This window comes from Vanellus vanellus, assembly GCF_965231255.1.
Source record: "Vanellus vanellus genome assembly, chromosome: 3".
Lineage (NCBI taxonomy): Eukaryota > Metazoa > Chordata > Aves > Charadriiformes > Charadriidae > Vanellus > Vanellus vanellus.
This window is the reverse complement of record NC_138907.1, coordinates 121359924-121386112: the sequence shown is the minus strand read 5'-3', so window position 1 is coordinate 121386112 and position 26189 is coordinate 121359924. Positions and strand designations below refer to the sequence as shown.

At 37.0% G+C, this 26189-nt stretch overlaps 1 protein-coding gene across 2 annotated transcripts in view; it reads left to right on the top strand.

Annotated features, from left to right (window-relative positions):
• The window catches only part of ATAD2B (ATPase family AAA domain containing 2B), a 75879-nt gene that overhangs the window by 7258 nt on the left and 42432 nt on the right, over window positions 1-26189 (top strand). For both annotated transcript variants that reach the window (XM_082481064.1, XM_082481063.1), the window contains exons 2-14: window positions 8060-8214; window positions 10622-10668; window positions 11698-11851; window positions 13976-14078; window positions 14614-14722; window positions 16036-16152; window positions 17588-17663; window positions 19498-19596; window positions 20768-20879; window positions 21632-21747; window positions 22528-22702; window positions 23463-23551; window positions 25856-26015. In XM_082481064.1, coding sequence (XP_082337190.1) covers window positions 8060-8214; window positions 10622-10668; window positions 11698-11851; window positions 13976-14078; window positions 14614-14722; window positions 16036-16152; window positions 17588-17663; window positions 19498-19596; window positions 20768-20879; window positions 21632-21747; window positions 22528-22702; window positions 23463-23551; window positions 25856-26015 — 1512 coding nt within the window. The remainder of the gene's footprint in view (window positions 1-8059; window positions 8215-10621; window positions 10669-11697; window positions 11852-13975; window positions 14079-14613; window positions 14723-16035; window positions 16153-17587; window positions 17664-19497; window positions 19597-20767; window positions 20880-21631; window positions 21748-22527; window positions 22703-23462; window positions 23552-25855; window positions 26016-26189) is intronic.

Here is a 26189-nt window from a genome sequence, read left to right as displayed (position 1 = left end):
ACTGGTTCAGCTGAAACTAACCCTCCTGCTTCCCCTTGCCTCCCCTCCATCTGTCTGATTTGATTATCAGCTGAAAATTCACAATGTCACCCTGATATTAGTGAAGGCACAAAGTAGGGGAGAGGAATGCTGGTGGAAATGCTTGGAGTGGGGCAATGACGGGTGGAGGACAACCTCAGTTCGCTGTTTATGAGCTCTATCATGGTTTGGCAGAGGCTGCTCTGTAGCTTACTCTCCCTTTCCCTCCTGAACCTACAAGTAGCTCATAGATTGCAAGGATTTTTTGGATGTCAGATCAACCGCTGTTGAAAGGCACTCAACCTGGGTATGAATAGGTGTCGTCTTCTGTTATAGACAAGAGGAATGGTTGCAAGTGTGAAAACACACAATAAACAGTGTTGTAGGTAGTGGTTTCTATTTTTAACTTGTAAACTTTTAACTTTTCTCAAAAGCTTTCACATTTATTAAATAACCTGAATTCTAGAATGGAAGAGTTCCAGGAGATAAAATGGAAATCTGTTGAAAAAAATGAAGCAGATCTTCTCATGCAAAAAATATGTTTTTTTGCCTGAATGAGTTGGGAAGAATTTATTCTTCTGAAAAAGTCTAGATGATTGTATTCTTAATAGCTATTATTGGCGTAAGTATTGTTTACTGGAAAAAAAATACAGAAGCTGAACGTTGAGGCAATTGAGACATTCTTTACTATCATTATCACCAATGAAATACATCATTAATAGTTGTTTATTCCAAGATCATCAAGCACTTAAGCATGAATCTTGTTATTCTTTCCCTAATACCTGTGGAGAGCCAATGTCTGATAAATGAATATGTGCAAACAAGTGGAAATTAGAGAACAGCGACCAAAAGATGGGTTCTTTTAAGCTAACTTTGTCTCATTTCAAGCTATCATTAAGGTTAACACACGAGGTCCTTAATGAAACTTGAAGTTCTTAGTAAGGTAGTTAATGCGCTTTAATCCAAATCCATTTTTTCCCAGCTTCTTGTCATTTGAAGGCTCAGGCAGTATACTTACACTGGATTTTTAGGACACAAAGGTAGATGTTTAGCATGCAGCAGTACATGGTGTACCGACATACAGTCTGCTGTATTACGCTGCGACCTGGAGTTGAGTCATGCCACCTTCTTCCCCCAGACAAGTGTATCAGGTCTTACCTCTTCCCACCAAGCAGGTAGTCAGCCCTCCCATGGAAGAGGGGCTAAGGGCATTTGCCAGGAAAATGTGGGTTGGGATGGGGAGCGGAGAGGTGCTTGTGAGGATGTGTTGGTGTGGGAGAGAGTGGGTAGTGCGATGTGTCATCCTGAAATTAAGACATAGTGCAGATGCATGAGGCAAGGTGTGGCCCCTAGCTTGAGTGAGCTGATGAAAGTATTTCAACTACTGAAAATTTGTACTGAGCGTAGGGACAGCTGTAGTCCCCCCTCCTTTTTTTTTTTTTTTTTTTGTGAAGATGCTATAAAGCAAAGTGGTGAACTGAAAAAAAAAATTGAAATAGGATTTGAAGGGATTTACTAGATTCTGGTCAGATGACATTATCTCAGGCATGGTAGAAAATTCGTTTGATCTAGTTACTAGAACTTGGAGCCAAATAAGAGCAAAACTAAAAATATCTCAAAGAGATTGTGAAGCCTTTTGATTTTTTTAATTGCTTAGTACGCCTAGCCTGAAAATGCATTAGGAAGGATACGTAGCTCTTGCCTAACTTTCATCAATAGATCTTAAAGTAGATCTTTAATGCAATAAATTTGTAGAAGTTAATGTTTTAATCCATATTTTTTACTTTTGCAGAAACTGATACACAAGGGAGCAAGTGGCTTATCCAGAATCACTGGACAGACAGATAGTGGTTTTGGTGTAATTTATTGGTATGTTTGAAATGACGTTACAGTTTAAATGCAGAAAAAGCAAGTTATTTGTTAACTGAATAGTTACCTGAGGGCAAAGATGAGTGATCAGCTTAACTAATTGGTACACTGGGGACACAATCACATTTTTTTCATGGATACAAGTTTTATTTTGGGAAGACAACTTTTATCTTTTTATACCATTGGGATAAAAATGTTTATTAAATGCAATAAATATCCCCAAGCATTTATTTTATTTCTTTTAATGGACAGTCCATTTCCACAAGAACTTTGTGTGAACTGGTAGGGGAAAAGGTAGGTCAGATGTTTTTCACATGTACTTTAAAAATATTAATCCAGATTATCAATATTCTGGGACATCTGAGAAGATGTGTTGTAATGCAACAAGATACATTTTAAATTGAGTTAGAAATAACTGGAGGACCTGGATCCAGTTTCTCCAAAGTTAGTAAAAATAAGATCGAGAGGTGTTTGAAGTCATTGTTGGCTTTTCGGAGAGTCAAATGGAGAGGAAAAAGTTATTTTTAAATATCAGAAGTTAAGAATTAACTAAAGTTAGAAGTAGAGGTTTTTGAAAACCTGTAGCTGAAACAGATTTCTTGAAAATGTTTATTTTGTTGTTATTAAGGCAAAAGTAAATTCCGGGGTGTTTCATGCTTGTTCAGTTGGGCAAAAAGAAAAACTAATTAAAATAGTTTGTGCTTTTAACAAAATACAGAGAAATAGGATCGATTGGTTGAAGATTGAATGTCATTGTGTCTTAATTTCATGTCTCAGTCATGGGAAGAGGTCACAGAAAAGAGAAAAACATAGCTGCTGAAGGGTTGAAAACACTAGGTTGAAAACTCTTATGCTTGAGTTGTGCAGTTCTATGAGCAATCATACTGACTTTCTGGGTGCGGCAGAGAGTTAGTCAGAAGAAGGGTGTGACCCACAAGATCTATGGCAAGGAGAGCAAGTTTGACCATGGTAGAAAACTCAAATATTCATGTCTGCATACCTGTGTTTTAGTACAGCCGAACCTGTGGCAAACCAGACAGAGAGTCTTTTTCAGAAATTGCAAGGTGTGGTTGTGGTTTGAATGTTATTGCATCCCTTACTCAAAAACTCAGTGAACTTGTGTTGAGATGACAGTGATAGAGATGGTTCATACTCATCCTGTATTAACAAGACTACTGGGTAATGGTTATCTTGGGATCTTCAGACCGGTAGTGTAGTGAGGAGTTCTTTGGATATTCCCTTGGCCAGGAGATTCAGCTTACTTAAAAAACGGAAGAAACAAAAAAACCCTTTCCCCTTTAATATGCTAGAAGTAGTCTTTGCATTTTAACTTGAAAATTAATCAGCTATCGTGCTTTAGCTAGGTGGTCCCTGTGATATACCTGAAGGCAAGCCCTGGTCAGTGAGGACACCCTTGGTATGTATGTCCTACAGTCATGGTGAAAGACTATTGGTGTGGTTGCTTTTTTTCTACGAGGGTAGATTGAGAAGGAAAAAGTCAGTTTTATTCATTGATTTCTAGTTGGTGTTCTTTCAAAACTTAAGGACTTGTCTCTAAACGTTAAAAATAAATCTCTGTTGGTATCAAATTACTATTCTGAAAATTAGGGATGGATATGGAAGAGACTACAGGTGGTACTGTATGTCAGTGTTTTTGTAGCCTGTTCATGAATGTGTGCATTATAATAAACATTTTTTCCATCTTTCTTCTTTTCGTACAAAGTAGAGAAAACATAGAGGTAAGTATGCAGCTGTATTTATTTTATTGCTTCATTTACTTATTCATTTTAGATTTTGTTTCTAGATTTATTGCTACCATCGTTCAACTGCTTTCAGTGAAGTTGTGTTACCAGAGCTTGCCTCACTACCTCTGCAAGACTCTTGCTGTTGAATCTTAGCTCAACAGCTAATTTGCAGTATTCATTCAGCTGTCACATTCCATTTTACTCTTGAATTCAAAGATAATGAAGACTATGTTTTGCCAGTCTAGGCCACGGATGATATCCTGTTAACTCCAGTTATTCTCTTACTTGTTATTAGTGAGAGTGCTTTCCGTAAAAACTGTGCTGAGTTCTGGTTGTTCTGGATCCCAGCTGGACTTTGGTGATTCTCTCATTTCTCTTAGGTCAAAGCAGTTGTGCTAAATTTTGTTTACCTCTTTCTATGTCCTGACAGTATGTAAACTCATGTTTTGATTCTTCTGTGGTTGCTTTTTCTTTGTGGCACTGGTATGCTTTCGGGCAATTTCTGACATGATTAAGATTTTTTTAATTCGTGTTCTCTCAGCATGTGAGTGTGTTTGCTTCAGTGCCAGTGTTCCATTAGGACCTTTGAGTTCGGTGCATTGGTTCCTACTTCTGCAATTGCATTATTAATTTCTTAATTTTTAAGTTTGATGCTTGTATCATACATTTCACTTTCTAGTCTCAGAACATTTTCATGATGTGTACTGTTAAGTAATAAGTTTCTGAGTTGAAACTGAAGTACTATTTTTAATCATTAAAGGTATAAATGCTTTGAGACTCAGTTACTTGAGGGAGCAAGTTGAGTGCAGTGGAATCGTTAGACCTCTTTTGCTATAAATGGGAGGAAGTGGTGGATAGACTGCTCTCTGTAAAGGCTTCTCAAATTGAAATTAATTTCCTTTCTTGTTCTGGCATATCCCAGTTTGGCTTATCTCTTGAGTGTAATGAAAGCTCCATCTCTATATTTTACTGTAGGTAGGTGAAAGTTCTGGATGGCGGTCTAGGTGTGATTTGATTCCCTAGAGCTTGAATTTTTAAGATTGTCTGTAAACTGGAAAATGGAGCTTGGATTCTTATTAGTATATTTAAAATGTCAATGATTTTTCATTGTAGTAGCTTTGTCACTACTTTGTGGTAAAACATTTTGTGTGTTAGCGCGTCTTCTACAGCACATGTCCTAACTGAAGTTAGTATCTGGGCTTGACTGTCTTAAAATTTTGACTTGCTTTGTACTTGCTAAGTTAATGTGTAGAGTTAATATTCAGACAAATGAGCCTCAACTGAAAATAATATCCTAAACAAAGAGTAACCAGAAATGATTGCCTCTGTTAAGTAAACCCCTTCATCGCTAGTCTCGTTCCTTAGGCAACTGCACTGATGTGATCACATTGACGGTAAGCGTGCCCTTTCAGTTTTTAAACCTGTTGGCCAGTATCTGTTCATTTGACAGTATTAGAGATAGCAAAGATACTCAGCTTTTATAAATTTTGTGAATATTGGTAGCTCAGTAGCAGAGGGAGACCTGAAGTAGCAGATTTTACCGCCAGGTTAATCGCTAATATTTTGTTTTACCTGACAGCTGACCACTTGGCATGCACGTAGCTCTGAAGTAACTACTTTGCTGTATTGCTTCTGACGAGTTAATAGGCAGGATGAATGAGGAACGCTAGCTAATTTTGAGACTTGGGACCAGAGGCGGGGAACTGGAGGAAATGCGGAGAAAGGGAGTCATAGAAGACCTGGGAGGAGCTAGGATTTTTGCATGGGAAAGGGTAGAGACAGAGTATAGGAACCTATGCATTACTAATTTCACTGTTTGCAAAATAGCTTTAATGTTGGCCCTCATAAAGCTTGGTTACACGTTTGTTCCTCTTTCTTAGCCTCATTTTCTCTGTCTCGCCTAGCCGGTTTAAAACTGGTTCTGTGGCTTGTCTTGAAACTCTGCTTAGTCTATCCTGCACAGGGTAGTTCTTGTAGTCTCAGAAAGTAGTTACTAAAATTGACCTAGCGATGATGTATTTCTCTAAGTCCACAAATAAACTTGTGGCTTATTAAATAAAAAATTACATACACAAATGCTTACAGTATTGAGAAGTGAATATGGACACTATTAAAATTTTGTGAAAAGTTGGTATTTTGTAATTGCAGAGTGTCATGGAAAACAGCTGGGTGGCTGCATGTGTATTTTACAGTGCTGTGCAAGGTGCAGGTGTTTTGTATTTAGGAATGGTGATAGTTACCTCTGCTACCACTTTGACTAAGTCCTGGGTTTAGATCCCAAATTCTGCTTCATCTGATTTAAAGTTTTAATTATGATCTTCTAGTATAGATATTGTTTTGAGTTATATTGACGTACTTCCTGAAAAAGCGAAATAATGAGGAAGAAAAAAGTGTGTGTTTGGTTTTGTTATTTTTTTTGTTTTTACTGGTGTTAAATGATTGAATCTTAATATAGACCGACTTCTTTCCCTGCACCTACCTTGACAGGCTAAAAAAGTTAAAACCAAAGTTAAAACTACTTCTGAAATGAGATGTGAACATGGCTGGTTAGCATTTAGTACTAGTTTTTAGTTTTTAGTATTTGTTAGTATTATCAAAAGTTTTTATAGGTATTTATAGTATAAATAAAATTAATGTCTTTCCCAAGTACTTGGCATCTCAGAGAATCACGCCTGAAGTAGCTGTGGGATTCAAGAGTTCCCACATACTTCTACATGTTCGTTTTTTTTTCCCTTTTCTCATCCTTCTTAGCTCTAGTGACACACTCATTTCATGGAGGGGAGAGCTGTTTTTGTCAGATTCTTGTCTTTACCTGCAGTATGTTGTATGCTTACTCAGGGAAGTGGTTGAGTCACCATCCCTGGAGGTATTCAAAAGACATGTAGATGGGGCACTTAGGGACATGGTTTAGTGGTGGACTTGGTAGTGTTAGGCTTACGGTTGGACTTAGAATCATAGAATGGTTTAGGTTGGAAAGGACTGTGAAGATCGTCGAGTTCCAACCCCCCTGCCATAGGCAGGGACACCTCCCGCTAGACCAGGTTGCCCAAGGCCACGTCCAGCCTGGCCTTGAACACCTCCAGGGATGGGGCCTCAACAACCTCTCTGGGCAACCTGTGCCAGTGCCTCACCATCCTCACAGTGAAAAACTTCTTCCTAATTTTTAATCTGAACCTGCCCTCGTTCAGTTTAAAGCCATTCCCCCTCCTCCTATCGCTACATGCCCAAGTAAAAAGTCCTTGATGATCTTAAAGGTCTTTTCCAACCTAAACAATTCTATGATATTCAGTAAATAAATACTATATCATAATAAATACTGTCTTTATTAATTTATTAGTTGTTTTATAAGTATTTAATATTAGTTAATGTTTGAAAATACATGTCAGGGGACAAAATGTTAAGGCATGATGCAGACAGCCCATTTCGCTGCAGACAGTGGTCCCATCCTCACCTCATGTTTTTTTCTTGCCTTACCATTTCTACTTGTCTGATCCCTCAGTGAAACGGTCCAGCTCACTAACCAGGTAGGAACCTAATCTAACAGATGGGAAGTGAGCTTTTGAAGCTTTGGTGAGCTGATTTGGTTTATGGGTGGGTCAGAGAAGCATCAGAAGAAGGTCAAAGGAGGTTGGAGTGGTGCTGTGTGGTTTATGGAATCTTGATTTTTTTTTTTTTTTTTATAGTTCACCTTAACAGATCCTCCTTTGTTTGCTGTCTGTCCACTTTTTACATACAGCTCTGAAGTAATCCCTTGCTACTATCTTTGAGTTTCTGTCTATGTTTGATAAGCGCAACAGAAAAAAAAACCCTTTGGTAGTGGTTTGGAGCTTCTTAAAGGTGTTAAGACTAACATTGTTAGTGTGTATAATGCTCTTAATGAACGCATTAGACAAAAAGTGCTGTAAAAGTGTGAAGTCCACTTTCAGTTACTCGTAGCTATGTGTTTGACAGTCTAAAGAAGAGAACAAGGTATTGCAGAACTCTCACAAGAAGAAGGAGCACAATGTGACTGTTTAAGCATTTTAAAGACAAAGATAACATCAGTAGAATAAATTCATGCTGTGTTTCTAAGCATCTTTGTTTTCCTCAGTCGTCTTTCTCTCTCTATTTGCACTGTTAGGTCCTTTGCAGGTAGGTAGGAGTAGCAGTGTCATGTATGATATACAAAATTACAGTGGGTTAGAGAACTAGAATGCTTGTTCAGAAAAAAATGTAAACTATTATACAAAAGTTTAATATTTTAAATTAAATATTTTCATAGTTTCCAGTAATGTTTTCAGAATAATATTTTTTAGTGTTTTGCACAAGGTGTTTACTAAGAGTTTGATAGAGACTTCCCTTTTACTAAGCTTAAGTTTCTTCTTTTTCAGTAAGGATATATACAAATGAGTCAATTAAGTATGGTCTGATGCTTTTTTTCTTTTCAGAAAGATGAAGGTAGTGATGCTAGTTTGAGTGATAGCCACATATCTCCTCCCGCCAAACGTACCTCAAAACATGCTGATCCTGTGTGCAAAGACAAATCAAAATCACGCAGTACTGGGCAGCGAGAGGAATGGAGCATCTCAACTGGACAGTCCAGGTAACGTGGTGCCAAGAGAAAAATGAAGTTTTACCAATTTTTTCTGTATTGTTAGCCCACTTACACTATTTCTGCAGTGAGCTGCAGCTCATGCTCAAGAGTGTATTTTTGAAGTGTATTACTTTCATACAGTTTTCTTTTAGTTTGAGACTCCACGAACATGCGTTACATCAATCCTGTCATCTCTGTTTCCTTTCTATGCAAATTTGTGCAAAATTGGAAAGTAATTTTATTTGAGATGCAGTCTGAGTTCTAGATTCTTGATACATCCATGTTTAGTGACTTAATTGGTATTTTTATGTACTCAAGCTATAAGAAGACATGACATTTTAATTAGGAAATCAGTATTATCATCTTTAAGGAATGGGTGATGGTCAAGTTTCTTTCCATTGTTGTTTTCAGCCTCTCTTCCCTGATTGGTTATAAGGACTCAAGTAAACTACTGTCTTTTATTAAATATAGCCTCAAATCTGCCACATTTTTATAACTTGAAAGAGAACTAATTTGTCTTCTTTTATAACTCTGATTAATATTTTACACAGCATTCTTGTGTTCGTAAGGTTCTTCACATGGTTACAGGTAATTGTGGGACAGTGTAGACAGTATGTTCCTGGGACGTGAGGGTTCAGTTAATACTGATTCTTTTGTAGATACTTATTTCAGATTTATGTACAAATCAAAATTGTTCTTGCAACACTTTGCATTTAAAAATGGCTGTAATTCACTACTGGGCTGTCTCTGCTAGGATGAATTATATTTAAAAACTATGTAAATCTTAAAATAGATCCCTTTTTTGTTTGTTTTTCCCTTTTAAAACAGGATGAATTCAATATGGCATATTATGTGCCACGGTTGCCTGGGAATATATTGAAACTCATGCACCTTGTATTTCTTTTGTTTATAAGTGTAGACTTATGCTGTACCTATTAGAAATGCGAAGAGATTAAAAAAAGCTAATGTAGCTGGGAGAATTTAGATCACAGTGGCAATTGAAATTTGACCAGGATACTGAAGCTCATGTTGTTACTCATGTAGAACCCACTGTGACATGTCTTTGCATCTTGAGGTGGGTTTTTTTTTTTTGTCGTTTTCTGCCAAAATCCAAACGCTGGGCTTAATAGTGATCTTGAGTCACTAAGACTTTTCCCAAAAGTTTTGTTGTTAAACCTTTATTATAATGAATTTTCACTTCAGTTGTGGTTTCTAAAGTACTTAAAATATCTGACCACAAAAATGTTATTGGAAAGTTGGATGTGGACGTGATTTTTGTAAACGTGGTTTTCTGTGTTGCTACCTAACCCTTGCAAAAATCCTTCGGTTACCTTTGTTTTGTAAGGATTAGTTATACATTTCTTAGGAAAATAGTAGCACAGCCCACATCTTATGTGCCTCTGAGTTGAACTCTTTGTAGTCTGTTGAACTCTTGGTCACGTTCACGCTCAGATTGCATTTGGTATTGTTAAGATTTCTCCTCCTTTTTCTCTTTCCCATCAAATTCATTTTAGTTTTCTAGTTTGAGAACAAGGAGTTCCTCCCTATCCAGTACTGGTGTGCAGTATATACAGTTCACTTGTCTGTAAAGTACTTCGTATTTCTGAGGGTGGAAGAGAGATTACATTTTTTTTTCCTTTTGCTAGACTTATTTTGCTCTTTGCATAGCAGTGTTGACAAATTACTTCCAACAGTCTGCCAGTGGTTGTATTGTTTCTGTTCATTTGCACTCTAAATTATCTTTTAGTAAAATCATGTCTAATAAATAATAACATTTTCAGTTTCTTAAAAATTGAATGAAGTAACAATCGCTAAAGCAATAAAATAGTAGAAAACTCTGGAACACGTTTTTGTCTTCAACTATGAAGCAGTAGGGGTTAATTTTCCTAAAAGTTAATTTTAAAAGAAATTCAAAATATCAACTTGATAGAGAAAATGAAAATATTTTTTACTGATTTTAAGTACACCCAGCATAAATTAATCCCATTCACTTGAGCTGGTGATTTTGCTAAATTTATTCTTTTTATGTGAGTTCAAAACAGCTTTTTATCCTTCTACTAGTTTATCCAAAGTAAGTATCCAAAGGTAATTGCCTTTGAAGAGCTATATTGAAATCCTGTTCTGAAATTTAAGGGGGGGAGTTACTAATAGGAGATGGCATGAGGGAACATTGGAGGGATTAATAAAAGAGATGTTTAGATAATTGGGGGATTCGTATATTTGGTATTTGGCAGTTTTGTCCTCATTCCAATGTTGAGTGTGAAGCAGACTCTTCAGAGGCTTTGTGTCACAAAGGTTTTGAAGTCGTAGGGTATCGTGTAACATTCTATGTTTAAAGTTCTATTTTCACTGCGTAATTTCTGCTTGGCTAAGGAGTGTTAACATTATTTGTGTGTCTAATATGATTGTTTCCTAGGTTAACTTCTCAGCCTGGTGCTACACTACCAAATGGACGTAGCTTATGTAAGTGTATTACAGCGGACCTTTTGCATCCACTTTTACATTTAACAATTTTATGTCAATGGTTTTCAGTTGCATATATTTTTAATAACTTTACTGATTACTCTGACCATTTTGAACAGAAAAGTTACCGTTTTGGCTCAGTTTTCTTCTGTCAACATCTTTGATGCTCTCTGTGGACATGGGGAACATTCTTAGATGAAAGTCCATTTCTCTTCTCAATTCAGACCTCTTCGCCATTATCTTGATGTTTTCTTTAACTCCTAAATTTACTGTTATGAGCTAATTTTGGCCTTCCTCTCCCAGCTGGTCTCTTTAATTTACTTACTCTCTTTGCTTATTTAAGATTTGGCCTTCTGTGGTTCTTAACGTTACTTAACTCTGCTGTTGCTTTAGAGAGACCTGCCTTGTCTGCAACTCCTGCTACCTCGAACAATTTTCCTATATGCTTGTACAAACCTGCCATCTCATCGCATATCTTAGCTAAAACCACTTTGTCTTTCGTATCCCTTTTTCATCAATTCTGTCTCATTTAGTTCTGTGTTGACTGTATGTAAGCGTTAATCCATTAAGTGTGTTTTTATTATTTGTTGTGGTGCCAAAGGAACAATCAGGAGTGGGATCTCTTTTTGTTTGATACTGTACAGAGTAGCTGATATAGATGTGCTTGTGAAATCAATATGCTGCATCTGACCTTTTGATACTGTATTTGAAAGTCTAAGAATTGAAACTGGGGGCCAAGTGTGCATATTAGTATTGCTGTTAACTTAAAAATATTGGATATTTGTATGCCAAATTTTAATCATAAAATAAGACTATCATATAAGGAAACAAGCTCGAGTCTGAAGAAATAGCTTGTAAAATAAATTTGTTAGGAATTTAAAAAATATATTTCTTTAGTGACTATAAAAGTGCTCGTACCGTGCTCCATAAGTTTTGGTTTATTGTCCTTGCTAAGTATTCTCTTATTAATTCTTGTATGTGAAAATGTTGTTTCCTGCTTTTTGAAGTAGTAATACAAATTTCTCTTAGCTCTCAAAAGCCATCCCCTTCGAGGGGAAAAAAAGGGAGATGGGGACCATGCTTGCATAAACGGAGATATAGAAGTCAGAAAAAGTTGTCGGTCCAGGAAAAACAGATTTGAAACTTTGAATCAGAGTTTATTGTTTGATCAGCTAGTAAACAGGTATGTGGGGATACTTCAGTTGTATTCACAAAGCATCTTAATGATTTTTTAAAGAGTTAGAAAACCCTGTCTTCCGGTGCCATCTATGTGTTTTACTGTGGGAATGTATTAGCGTCGAGGCAAGCTAGATTGTGGTTTGAGTTACAGGCTGGGTCCTGTGCTGTAACTGCCTGTGTTATCCATGCTCTGAATTCAAAGCAACTTACCAGACTTCCATTGAGGAGTAAGCTACTCTGTGTTTACACCTGGATAAAACTGTACCTTGGCGGTTATTGCAGAGCGGCTGACATGCTGTAAATCCACACCCTGGTTTTGTCTCAGTAACCTGTTTACGTAGTGATACCTTAAATGTGATGTAAATTGCTGATTAGCAACAACACTTGGAAGCTTTCTAGATTTTCCTTGTACGATTTTGATCATAAAATATCAAAAGTTTGTAGCTTTCTTTTATTTTTGTTTTTGTTTTTTTACCATTTGTTACTAATTCACATAGGGTGGGTGTCACTTTTTGACATTTACGGTGCAGACAAAGTAGGTCAGAGAGGGAGGCACGGTCTGGTCTGAGCATAGGAATGGGAGCCAGAAATACTTTTCTTGAAATATTATTTCTATGTGGCCCTGAGGAGGTCACTTAATATGTCTCAATTTTCCCACCTGTAAAACGGGTTTTAATAGTCACATCTGTGAGAGTCTGCTTGCTCTAGTGCTTGGAAAATGTTTTAAACATAAGCATTTAATTGCCAAGTATCATTTTTATTGTTAAATGTATTCTGTTGCGTCATTTATTAATTTAATTTTCTTTTTCAATTTACTCAGTAACTACTTGGTATCAGTTTACAAATTTATATTGAGTTACATTTATTTTTCTAGTTGCAGTTGAATCTCCCTCTCCTCATCAACAATAGGAAAAAGTCTACCATGAAGATTGTAATTTGATAAGATCATGGTACTGAAGTCTATATATGAACTTATACTGATAACAGTATGTCCCATAATCATTGGAGGTTTTTTAAGAACAGGTTAGACAAATGTCTGTCAGGAATGACGCAGATATTGTGTAGTTTGTTCTCGCCTGGCAGAGCCCGTGGACTTTTCCAGGTCCTCTCCAACCCTATTTTCTTTGATAGCAAACTATAGCATGATTTTGCTTGAAGTGTTTATATCACACATCACAGATATTTTAGAAGAATTGTTTAAAATTGAGAGGGGCGCTCATAATGAAATCTTGACTTTACTGACTTCCGTCACCAGCACCTCCATTGACTTTCTTTCTAGGCAGGATTTCACTCTTTAGATTTATTTTTAAACACCTTGAAAGAAAGGAAGTGAAAGTTTCTGCCTTCTTACAATTATTATACAATTATAGTAGGATTCCAGTGGAAATCTACTATAATCGCTATGGAGAGCAGTAACGTGGTGTTCAGGACAGGTGGCCAAATAATTGACTTGGCCTGGCTAATACTCTGTTGTTTTCTTTTTTAGCAATGAAGCGTCTTGGCCAAGGTTATTATTTATACACCACCATTGTTTTGACAGCTGTTTACAAATACTTCAGATAATGAAAATGTAGACTAATTAAATAGTAGATGACAAATGGTAGAGTAGTGAGGTCAAATAATGAATGATGAAATTCTAGATGTTACAGATTTAACATTAAAACAAAAAAAATCCTTTGTGTGTTAGTGTCTTTGAGGCAAACTTAATCTTATCTGATACCTAATCTAACATCTAAGCAATTAGAAATTTACATGCTACAATTTACACTGAGCAAAAAAAAAAAAAAATATTTTTTTTTTTAAATGCTACAGCCTAATTTGAACCCTGAATTTTAATAGCATCAGCCTTTCTTCTCTTGGATACTCCTTAGTTTATATTCTGTAGGTTTATATTTCAGTTTTCTTTATTATGATTGGTTCTGTAGTTAATTGATAGATTCAAGTAGCTGTCCTAAATTTTTCAGATTTTAACTCATTTATATATTTAGTTGACCTGTAGACTCTGCAATAGCTGTAACAGATCATAGAATTAGTTACGTTAAATTGTTGGATGCTATGTAAAAAGTTCTGCATATCTACCATTTTAAGACTGATTATGTTTTTGTGTTAAATATTGCATGTATTTTAGTACTGCTGAAGCTGTCCTGCAGGAAATGGATAATATTAACATCAGGAGAAATAGGCGGTCTGGGGAAGTAGAACGGCTACGGATGTGGACAGACACAGAATTTGTAAGTGGAGAGTGTCTCAGATCTTGGATAAAAGTAATATCAAGGGGGAGCATGTTTGTTTTTGCGATCTTCATACATTTGTCTGTAGCTGTGTCAAAAGGCTTCAGATGCTCTTCAGTGGATGACATAAAAAACTCGATAAACTCAAATCCAGAACAAAATGAATGGATTTATACTAAATCATGTTTTCTTTATTGATAAATTGACTGCCATGCTCTCATGATGTACTGTGATGGTTCTTTGGTGTGAAGCACACTGTGGTAGTCTGAAAACAGGACTAGGGACTGTCATCTGGTTTGTTCTCTAAAATAGCTTGATACTGATGTTAACTATGTATTAGATGGACTAGGTACTATCCGAGAGACTTATTTTAACACCTATTAAATGAGACTGCCTTTGTAGTCTACCTGTGGGGTGCTCTGTTGGAAAAAGACTTGGCGGCTACAGTGGAATACTACTTACTGAACTGTGAGGTAACACTGTGAGTGACATGGAATGATAGCACTGATGGGAGCATATGTGAATTTTATTCCAGGAAAACATGGATATGTATTCTCGAGTGAAAAGAAGAAGGAAATCATTGAGGAGGAATAGCTATGGGATTCAGAACCACCATGAAGTGTCCACAGAAGGGGAAGAAGAAGGTATGGATTATAAAGAATTGTACGGGTTTGTCTGAAATACTTAGAAAACAAAGCTCTTCTCGATATAAGATAGCAATATGTTGCACTCCAGAAAGTAGTTTGGTTTTGGATCTGGATTTTGAGTTATTAAATAGACCAATTAACAAGACTATTGCAAAGAAGTACACATTGAAGGATTCCTCCTCTTTAGAAAGAGGAGACGTTTTAGGGATCTCTACATAGTTGTCTTTAAATGAAAGCAAGTGTACCTGAAAGTAGCAGACCAAAGCCTGGTTTCTGAATGTTTATACACTAAGTTCCCTTACTCCTGTTTTCTGTAACACTAAGTAATTGAAACTTTCCTTATATTCCCTGTAACAATCCTCTGGTGGAAGCTAGGATGTGATGCATGTAGTCTACAACTATACATGTTCTAACTGACTTGCTATTTCTCATATGCTAGGTGGCAGTTACCAGAAAGAATGTGTAATAGTCAGTTCTGCATCCTTCCTCTGGGGAAGGTACTAATTACAGTCTCTGTTTTCTATCCATCTGCTGAATTTTAGAAGGCATAACAACTGTATTTGAAATTCTATCTTCTTTTAAAAATTTAAATGAAACTGGCCAGTGGGTTCAAAAAGTATTGAGAAAGAAGGGTTTATGGCTCACTTTGATGGCATGATCAGCAGCATGCTCGGCTTCCTTAAGAAATCAGACTCAAACTTCCACCCAGGATCCGTACAGGGTTCAGCGTAATGTATCTCGATTTTGAACTGAAACTGCGGTAAGAGGTATGGTCTGTCCCAAGTAATAAGAATGCAGGCTTAATTCCGAGACCCACGGATGGAAATTCTGATCCTGTTAATAGATGGACCTAGGTGATACTTTATACAGTGTGTTCATTTGCTTTGCGTAAAAATGATACTGTGAATCATAAAGTTGTACTTATTTTCATGCTGTGTCAAATATTTGATTTTCTGAGGCTTCTATGGGAAAAGAGAAGAAAGGCATTATTCTTAATTTGGAGGTTAATTATTGAAGGAAAAAGATAGTGGATAAAAGTGATATTTGAAGTACTTTACAACTAAAACTAATTTGACTACATTTATTGTTTTTTCTGTTGCTTTTCCAGAACCTTCTGTGGGAGACTAGAAGGAAATTTGGCAATGTGCTGTAGATTTATCTAGGTCTTCAAATTTCCAGTCATTTGCCAAGTAGTGTAAATTATTAAGAAGGGAATAATTCTCAGTGACCATTAAAATGTTAATCTTTAGGATGAAGATAGCTCTGGCATCAAGTAGAAGTGTTCTGAAAATATTTTTCGCCCCTAACAGAGTCTCAGGAAGAAGATGGAGATATAGAAGTAGAAGAAGCCGAGGGAGAAGAAAATGATCGGCCATATAATCTCAGACAGAGAAAAACTGTTGAAAGATACCAGGCCCCTCCAATAGGTGAGGAACTAGACAGTGCTTGTGCAGTTCTGCTCTACTGACCTCCAAGAATACCGTGGCTGTGGGAAGCGAAAAGTTGGATGGCTGCTCCTCATCCCTGACAGAGTTCCCACGCAGCACTTGGTGACTTCCATCTTGCCTCTGGTTTTGTTCATGGTGTGAATAGGACTACCGAGACACAGTGTATCAGTTTGTCAATGCTGGTGGCATTGCTAGTGCGTGCTGCTTCATTGAACTTTGCAGGTACTGCCGTGTGCTGGGCTCAGGGTTGGAGGTAAACGGGATTTAGGCTAATAAATAGTTGACAGAAGTTAAATTCAGAAAGCAGCCTAATTAATTAGGTAATTACATGGAAGAAATAGTTACTGTTATGCCTGCTTCTCTTCTTGAGTGGTAAAACTAATTCATAACTGTGGATAAATTGCATAGCAGCAGTTACCACATTTTTCCTTGATAAGAAATTTAGAATAGAATAATTCAGTTGGAAGGGACCTACAATGATCATCTAGCCCAACTGCCTGACCACTTCAGGGCTGACCAAAAGTTAAAGCATGTGATTAAGGGCATTGTCCAAATGTCTCTTAAACACGGACGGGCTTGGGGCATCGACCACCTCTCTAGGAAGCCTGTTCCAGTGCTTGACCATCCTCTTTGTAAAGAAATGTTTCCTGATGTCCAGTCTGAACCTCCCCTGATGCAGCTTTCAACCATTCCCACGTGTCCTATCACTGGATCCTAGGGAGAAGAGATCAGCACCTCCCTTGCCATGTCCCCTCCTCAGGAAGCTGTGGAGAACAATGAGGTGGCCTCTCAGCCTCCTTTCTCCAAACTAGACAAACCCGCAGTCCTCAGCTGCTCCTCACAGGACATAGCATCCAGGACCGAGACAGGATTCAGCATAGCATCTCTTAATTTTGAACCTTTTAATGCTCCTGTTGAAAATAAAGTATTCTGTGCATATTTGGTTTAGATTACAGTTGTGTATGCAGTGTGCTGTATCTTAAGGCAACTTGGAAATTAAGACTGTGATAGGGAAATGCTGTGGTTTATTTGTTAAGAGAAATTTCAAGACATCCCATGTTATCAGCTGTGAAGAAGTTTCCGTATGGAGTTTCATGTCCTGCAAATAAACTAAAAATGTTAGTGCCCGTGATGAATTACATTCTGTGCCATGATACCCACAGCTGTGATGATTTGAGGAGGCTGAGGATGGAATTCCCATGACTGTATCAAGCCAAGTATGGCCACAGTGAAATAAAGCATCAGAGGTTTGACTTCCCTCCACCCCCCCAAGGTCTTTTCTTAATTTGAGCTTTCAGAGAAACCAGCGATAATGTTATTGGTAAAGCAATAATTAGCACTTTTGCCCTGCATTTAAATTAGTTTAGTATTCTTTTGTAATTGATGTTACAAACTTGTACCTTCTCTTACTCAGTGCCAGCTCATCAAAAAAAGAGGGAAAATACACTGTTTGATATTCACAGATCTCCTGCAAGAAGAAGCCATATCAGGTAAATGTCAGTCTTTTGGTACAGAGTTGTTTGCTTTCCCTCAGTACATTTCTGTTAGCTTTTGATTTGCAAAACATTCTTGAGTGAGTTGTACAGTTCATTCACGTGTGTGTGTGGGTCTTGAATTGTATCTTAGGTTCAGATCCTGATCAGCATATGAAGATGAATTTCATAGCGCTTCATAATACCAGTAGAAGCTTTGTGATAACCAGAATGGAAACAGGTGTGCTGCAAGTACTGGAGAGTTGCGCATTGCACACTGTAGTTTTTTCTGTAAGGGCATATATTTAGTGTTTAAATCCAAAGCAGCAGTTTAACAAATACCCCCTTTCTATTCTACGAAAATAAACAAATCAGGCTCATGTTTTTTGTTTTCTTCCAGTTCAAATTTCATCCAAGTAATATTAACAATTTAATAAAATATTTGCCAAGCATCATTCTTGACTCTTATCTATTGTGTCAAAGAAGTCTGGAATACACCAAGTTGTCTTGGAAAATGTTGAGAGGCTTTATTTAACAAAACAGATGAGAATCCAAGCTTAATACATTTTTTAAAAAATGAACTTACTGAAAACTTCAAAAAGATAAAACTGTCCCTGAACAGAATCCAAGTAAACGAATTCTAGTCTCAGCCGAAACTCTTGCCTTCTTATTGCTTATTTTAATGACATAGTGACAATACGAAAAGTGAATAAAATACTGGCAGAATCTTATGATTCTACAAGTTTCTTTGTAATATAAATAAAAACATCTAATTTTAAAGAGCATTTCTTTTTTTCTTAAAGAGCATATGACATGTTGTTGGATAATCTCAAGGCTTGTACTTGCTAGTAAGATATAAAGAGTGTGAAAGCTATTATCCCTTCAGTTTTAGCAGGCTCATTGCTCCACTCATTTATTTTTTTTTTCCCTTCCTGACAGGACACTGTCATAAAAATTCTTCCTAATTACATGATAGTCTCTTTGATATGTTTTTAAATGTGTCTAATTTTTGGTCATCAAACAGTAAAACCATGTTTTGACCATGTTATCCTTTGGCAAAATACAGCTAGTCAGTGCATTATCATGTTCGTACAAATGATACAGCTCACTATATTCACTAAAAACACATTAATTTTTATTAGTAGCCAACTTTTTAATGCAAAAAACAGGCTGACTTTTTTCACACGGATGCCTTTTTGTACAGAAGACGTAATGTACGCTCTCAGATATTTCTGCAATACTCAGTTTTCTGAAATACCGTCATATTAAAATAAGAAGTGGTTCATGTGGACTTTGAGTAGTAATTATACTTAGATTCAGATCAGAAGTTAAACGGCCGTAGAGATGTTTTGTGAAACTGTTCTGCTGTTCAGAATGGATGACCTCATAAAAAGAGACCATATGCTTTAGGAAGTGTGGAATTTTATCGAAGAATATTTAAAGAGAAGCATGAAACTGAGTAAGGAGATCTTGATTATTCTGTTGTGTTGGAGGTGGCTAAAGTGGTTGGAAGCTTTTCTAAGTACAATTGCTGTCTGATGAACTTCAGCAGCTTATTGATTGAATACTCAATCATACCTGCTGAGGTAACATGGACAGGACCACATATCTTATGGGGATCCACTGTTTTAGTCATGTTCATGTTGAAATCAGATACCCCTGTGACAGTACAAGATGTTGTTCCCCTCCCAGATGATTTTGATACTTACTTAATAAAACTAAAATTTGATTGCATCTTAAATCTGGACAGTACTGTAGTTGCTGTTTCAATTTTGATTTTATGAAAGAATCAAAACATGCTGTTCTACTGCAAAAAGGACTGAGTTTTATGTTTATTTTGCCACTTCAACAGGAGAAAGAAGCATGCCATTCACAGCAGTGATACAACCTCTTCAGATGAAGAACGTTTTGAAAGAAGAAAATCTAAAAGCATGGCCAGAGCAAGAAATAGGTATGAAAACATCCTTGGTCTTTAGGAGGGTTTGATTTTTATTATTCAGCAGAAAACAAGCAGAACTATTCTATATTGTTCTATGAGTTCTGCAGACTTTTTTGATTCTGCCTGTGATTACCTGCAGACACAGTGTAAGAAGATTGCAGGTTATACATTAACATAGATTTTGAAGTCTTAGGAGTAGATAATTAACAAATAGTGATAAATAGGTGGAAAGATAAGAATATTTGATTCAGTTGAGTTAAAAGACAAAACAACTTCGGTTAAAATGTTTTTTTTATTCTTGGTGTTACTTGGTCCCAGTTAGTTTAGTTGTACTCCCAATACTAGCTCTTAATCTTCTCTCTTCCTGTGGTGTAATATGTGCATTCCGTACATCCAACATAATTTTTTTTTGACCTCACATTTATTCACCAGTTACCTAAAAGTGGAAAATCTATAAGATGTATCAATAAATTCACTTACTATCACAGAAACATTATTTGGAAAACTGAACAGAAAAAAAAAAGTATTTCCTCATCTTTCTTCTCTCTCTTTCTGTCTGCTACACCATTCCTTTTTCCAACCTGAGGAATTCCAAAGATGTACAACTTCCAAAACGTAGTTCCAAGTGTAACCTGTATTTTACTGGTACCTTGCTCTGTGTATTTGACCTGATGTAATAATAGCTGTGTAGGGGCTTAAAGCTTCTTTGTATGCACTAAGGAGCTGGAACAGGTGGATGTGAATTATGGCTGATATGCAAGAAATATTTTTATTTCTTTTCTTTGGACTCTAATGAGCTGTGTTTTAAAAAAAATTGTTTTCCTTGTACTGTTAACCCTTTTCTTACCATACTGAACTGCTCAGTTCATTACTGCCAGTGGAGAGTGTCCTGTTCTTTTGGTCAGCGTTGTTTCTTCTGTGTTTAATATAAATAGTCAATCCAGCCTCATTCTCCAGAGTGAAATATCTGTATGGAAGCATCAAATTATGTTTATATTTAAGGAACTTCCAGATATACAAGAATAACTCCCACAATAAAAAGGTTTGTTTTGATTACCTTATCAATCCAGGAAGGTTGTCTCTTTAGGTAGTAGAATCTCTTGGTTCTTCCCATTCCAGCAAAATGATCAAAACAGAACAGTATTTATTTGGTGGGGTTTTTTTTGTTGTTGTTGTTGAACAGGTGCCTGCCTTTAAACTTTAGAGCAGAGGACTTAGCTAGTGGAATCCTGCGAGAACGTGTGAAAGTTGGGGCAAGTTTGGCTGATGTTGACCCTATGATTGTTGATAAATCGGTAGGTTTTGTTAAAATGTTTTATTCTCCTTCTCCCCAATGATGCATAACCAGAATTCACCACAGCCTCTCATTAGAGTTGAAGTAAATTTATAATAAGCTCACTGATTTTTTCTGATTTTTTTCGAAAGCTGTTGTCTGTTTATTCCTTTGGGCTACAAAGCACTTGCTTTTGGCCTGTAGGTAATCAGTGCTGCACGGGTATTGTAAATAAGCCAAAATATTAATTGCCCAACTGTATTTCTTTTTTTTACAGTTGTTTTGCGATTACTTGTAGTAGTAGAAACTGGGATATGCTGAGCAGTGCAGGAAACAAAAGTACTGACTACCTGGGTTGGTTAACTCAGTGCTAGCTGTGTGGGTCCCGAGCCTATGCAGAAACAGTGATGCACATCAGCTTACGGTGTGTGTTGTGCAGAAGCTGCTGAATTATTACTAGAGCTGAACCATTGTCTAGAAGTACTTTGACTATATTCATGTTATGCTGTGCCTGAGCTTAAAAATGCTCTTAGACTTAGGCTCTATTTCTGTAGAAGGCCAGGTATCCCCGGCACATTTAACTTGCGAACCAGATAAACCTCATGTGGGCAACCAAGAGTTGACTTTCTCAGCTTTTTTTACACTTTCAAAATTCGGGGAACTCCTGTTGGTAAATGCAATGTTGTTTGTAATTTGTTTTCAAATATGTTATTTTATAAGTAAAGGTACTTTTGTGGAAAGCTGTTACAATGTATGCTTTGTTTTTCTTCTAAGGTGCGTTTTGATAGTATAGGGGGATTGAGCCATCATATCCTTGCACTTAAGGAAATGGTAGTGTTTCCTCTTCTCTATCCAGAAATATTTGAAAAATTCAAAATTCAGCCACCAAGGTAGGTGTATTTACTCTTACTGTTGTGTTTTATTAAGCTCTGAAGAATTCTTCACTTGAAAACACATAGGAGATTGATTCTTTCCCTGGAGTGTTTACCGTTCAAGTAGACTTACAAGTTTGCTACCCCACTTGCCTAGCTGAATGTAATAAGTGGGGTGAAGAGTTACAAAAATCTAGTTTATTTTTCTTGTGATAGGAAAGTAAACTTTGTGATTTGGTCAAAGAAAGATTTCTCAAGTGTTCTATTTAGTAGTACCTTGCCTTTTTTTCCCTTATGTTATCAAATATTGTACTAAATCAAGCTAAATCCTGATGTTTCTTTTATAGAAGTAATCTCAATAATGTTATATTATGGTTTTAATATTTATTAATCAGGCATCTTGGTGTGTGATTTAAATGGGTACACATAATCTAAATAATTGAAAATTTGGGGGATATTTTTGTCATTTAAAGGAAGTAATCTCTCTGAAGAAGTAACAAACACTGATTCGAGTGTTACCTAAGATTTAATATCTGAGGAGGTATTTAACCAGTGTAAAACAGTTCTTTGGAAGCTTAATATGCCTTTGATTAATGTTCTCTACAAAGCAAAGATTTACTGATTTGGAAGCGTAAAACAAACTTAGATTTTATGAAGTCATGTTGAATACACTAAGTAATAATAGTAGAACTTAAGTCCTTCTTCTCCAGGCTCCCTGTCTTCATTATCAAATTTGACTTGGAGTTTTTCAGGAGACATAAAATAAGTTTGTGACTGTGTTGATCCATTTATCTTCAGGGGCTGTTTATTCTATGGTCCTCCTGGAACAGGTAAAACCTTGGTAGCTAGAGCTCTAGCTAATGAATGCAGTCAAGGAGACAAAAAGGTGGCTTTCTTTATGAGGAAAGGAGCAGACTGTCTCAGTAAGTGGGTTGGTGAATCTGAACGTCAGCTTCGACTCCTTTTTGATCAGGTTAGAAGAAAATACATATTTTTCATATCATTTCTATGTATGTTGTTTTTTATGTTTTAGGCAGCTAAAGTTATTTGTAACTGAAACTAAATAACTGTAAATTTTCATCGATTGGGCAGGATTTGTCCAAATTATATATTCAGATGAAAAGATAGAGGAATTCTGATAACAGCTTTTCTTGATCTGAAAACTGAGAGGAAGAAGTCACTTGACTTGTCCATTCATGGAGCAAAGTAGTTTGGGTAAAAAAAAAAAATTAAATCCATGACTTTGACTGGAATGTTCAAGATAAATGCTACATAGAGGAGGATGCAGGATTGCATTGGCTGTGTGTATATTTTAGTGTCCTTATTTGGCTTGGAATATGATGGACAGAAGAGAGAGTCACATAAAGCAGTGAAATGTGGTTACTCAAACAAAAGCTGTTTTTAGACACTTCTAAGCAAACAAGTTATGAGCAGATAAGATACTGTTTTCTGTAAACAGGTGTCTCAGTTTGTCTTTAATCTCTCCAACACACAGTAAAACTGATACACTGGTGCCATCTTGCTTACTCAAAGGAGAATGCAGTCTTTTTTGATTTGAAACAGCACTGTAGTTAAAAAGTGTACAATCTGAAAATAAAACTGAATTTTCAACAAAGGTGTCTCATTATTAATTTAGTATGTTAATGCTTTGTAATAAAAATCAATTGTTTTCAGTGTTGATGGATAAATTAAGAATTAACAGTGAACTGAATTTATTTTTTTTTGCTTACCAGGCATACTTGATGAGACCCTCTATAATCTTTTTTGATGAAATAGATGGCTTGGCTCCAGTTCGTTCTAGTAGGCAAGATCAGATTCACAGGTAATATTTCTCATTTGCTACCATTATCTTGGTATATGCTACATTATATTGGTAAACTCTTAAGTGTAATTTTACTCAGTTCCCAAGAAAGATTTTTACTTTTTCTTAAGCCCACTTACACTAGAAAAGACAGATTGTTGAGTTCTTTTTGATGTTGAAATTCATCTTTTCAGTTCTTCAGACAGACTGTAATTTGCTGGGAATTGAATTGTAGTGGAGATTACCCTTCATCCACATTATTAACTTCAAGATTTGGTTGCTGGTTTTGTACTGTAAACCGATGGTCTGTTACCAGCCCAATACAATAACCAGTTGATAAAATTTTAGATTCTAAACTGAAGAATTGCAATATTCTATGAATGAACTGGACACCCCTATCCTTTTAATTCTGGATGGAGTGATGTGGAAATGTATCTTGAGTTGCTATAGTGTCATTTTTTTTGAAATTTTTTTTTTTTTTTACAACATTTCACTGGTGGCTGAAATTTTTGCTGGCTGTGTTCAATCTGTTTTGCTGCACTTTTTATAGCAATTCACGTGGATCTTTCATTTTATAGATGGTGGCATTTTTGCGTATCTGTCCCTCCACTCAACTGAAGGGGACAGGAGGGAAATTTTGGAGCCAGCAGACTAGGAGGTTGTGGGAACATGTGGCTTTGTCTTGATGCCCGTTTCTTCTGCTTGGTGCCACAGTTGCTTTGAACAGGTTGATGCATACACTGGTAATGGAAGAGGCCTTTTCAGAGCTGCAATAAGTGGCTTCCTGAGTGCATGTTCCCCAAAAATTTTAAAGGAGGAAGTTAGAATTTGATGTAATCCTGACTGGAGTCATAATACTAAGTATAATACAGATTATAGAATCATAGAATTGTCTAGGTTGGAAGAGACCCTTGGGATCATCAAGTCCAACCATCTACCCTACTCTACAAAGTTCTCCCCTACACCATATCCCCCAACACCACATCTAAGCGTCTGTTAAACACATCCAGAGATGGTGACTCAACCACCTCCCTGGGCAGTCTATTCCAATGCCTGACCACCCTTTCTGTGAAAAATTCTTTCCTAATGTTCAGTCTAAACCTACCCTGTTGGAGCGTGAAGCCATTCCCTCTTGTTCTGTCATTAATTACCTGTGAGAAGAGACCAGCACCAACCTCTCTACAGTGTCCTTTCAAATAGTTGTAGAGAGTGATGAGGTGTCCCCTCAGCCTCCTCCTCCTCAAACTGAACAGTCCCAGCTCCTTCAACTGCTCTTCGTATGATTTGTCTGCGAGGCCCTTCACCAGTTTCGTTGCCCTCCTCTGCACTCGCTCCAGCACCTCGATATCTCTCTTGTATTGAGGTGCCCAAAACTGGACACAATACTCGAGGTGTGGCCTCACCAGTGCTGAGTACAGGGGCATAATCACCTCCCTACTTCTGCTGGCCACGCTATTTCTAATACAAGCCAGGATGCCATTGGCTTTCTTGGCCACCTGGGCACACTGCTGGCTCATATTCAGCCGCTTGTCAATGAGAACCCCCAGGTCTCTTTCTGCCAGGCAGCTTTCCAGCCACACCTCCCCAAGCCTGTAGCGCTGCATGGGGTTATTGTGGCCCAAGTGCAGAACCTGGCACTTGCCCTTGTTGAAACTCATACTATTGATGTTGGCCCAATGATCCAATCTATCTAAGTCTCTCTGTAGAGCTTCCCTATCCTCCTGTGAATCAACACTCCTGCTTAACTTGGTGTCATCTGCAAACTTGCTGATGATACACCCTATGTCCTTATCAAGATCATCAATAAAGACGTTGAACAGAAATGGTCCCAACACTGAGCCCTGAGGCACACCACTTGTGACTGGCCGCCAGCTGGATTTAAATCCATTGAGCACCTCTCTTTGGGACCTTCCAGTTAGCCAGTGCTTGATCCAGCGGTTCGTATGCTCATTCAGGCCGTGCAAAGCCAGTTTTTCCACAAGAATTGTATGGGGAACAGTATCGAATGCTTTTTGAAAGTCCAGGTATACAATATCAACAGCCTTTCCCTCGTCCAATATTCTGGTAATCTTGTCATAGAAGGAGATCAGGTTCGTCTGGCAGGACCTGCCTTCCATAAACCCATGCTGACTAGGCCTGATCCCCTGGTTGCCCATTATGTGGGGGATACCAAAAGGATCCTTCTTGCTTCGAGACTTTAAACAGTTATGCCATGTTTTTTTTTAACTTAGCTTTTTTTCTTTGAGATTACGTATGTTGCAGTTGAAAAAGTAAAAATTCTTGCAGTGTTCTCTATACATTCTTTTTTTAAAAACTCTCTTTTAGCTCTATAGTGTCTACTCTTCTTGCCCTCATGGATGGACTGGATAATAGAGGTGAAATAGTTGTAATTGGTGCTACAAACAGACTGGATTCTATAGATCCTGCACTCAGGAGACCTGGTCGCTTTGACAGGGAATTTCTTTTCAACTTGCCTGATCAAAAGGTAAAACTTAGAAAGGAGATTTATTAAATGTTTCTAGTTTATTAAACATTTGAATGCCTGACAACCAAGCCTATGAAATAACAATATGCATTCTTACTTGTAAGAGTGTTTTAATTTTAGGAAGACAATTTTAGTAAAAACAAACCGAGAGTATACATAAAGTTGTATTGAACT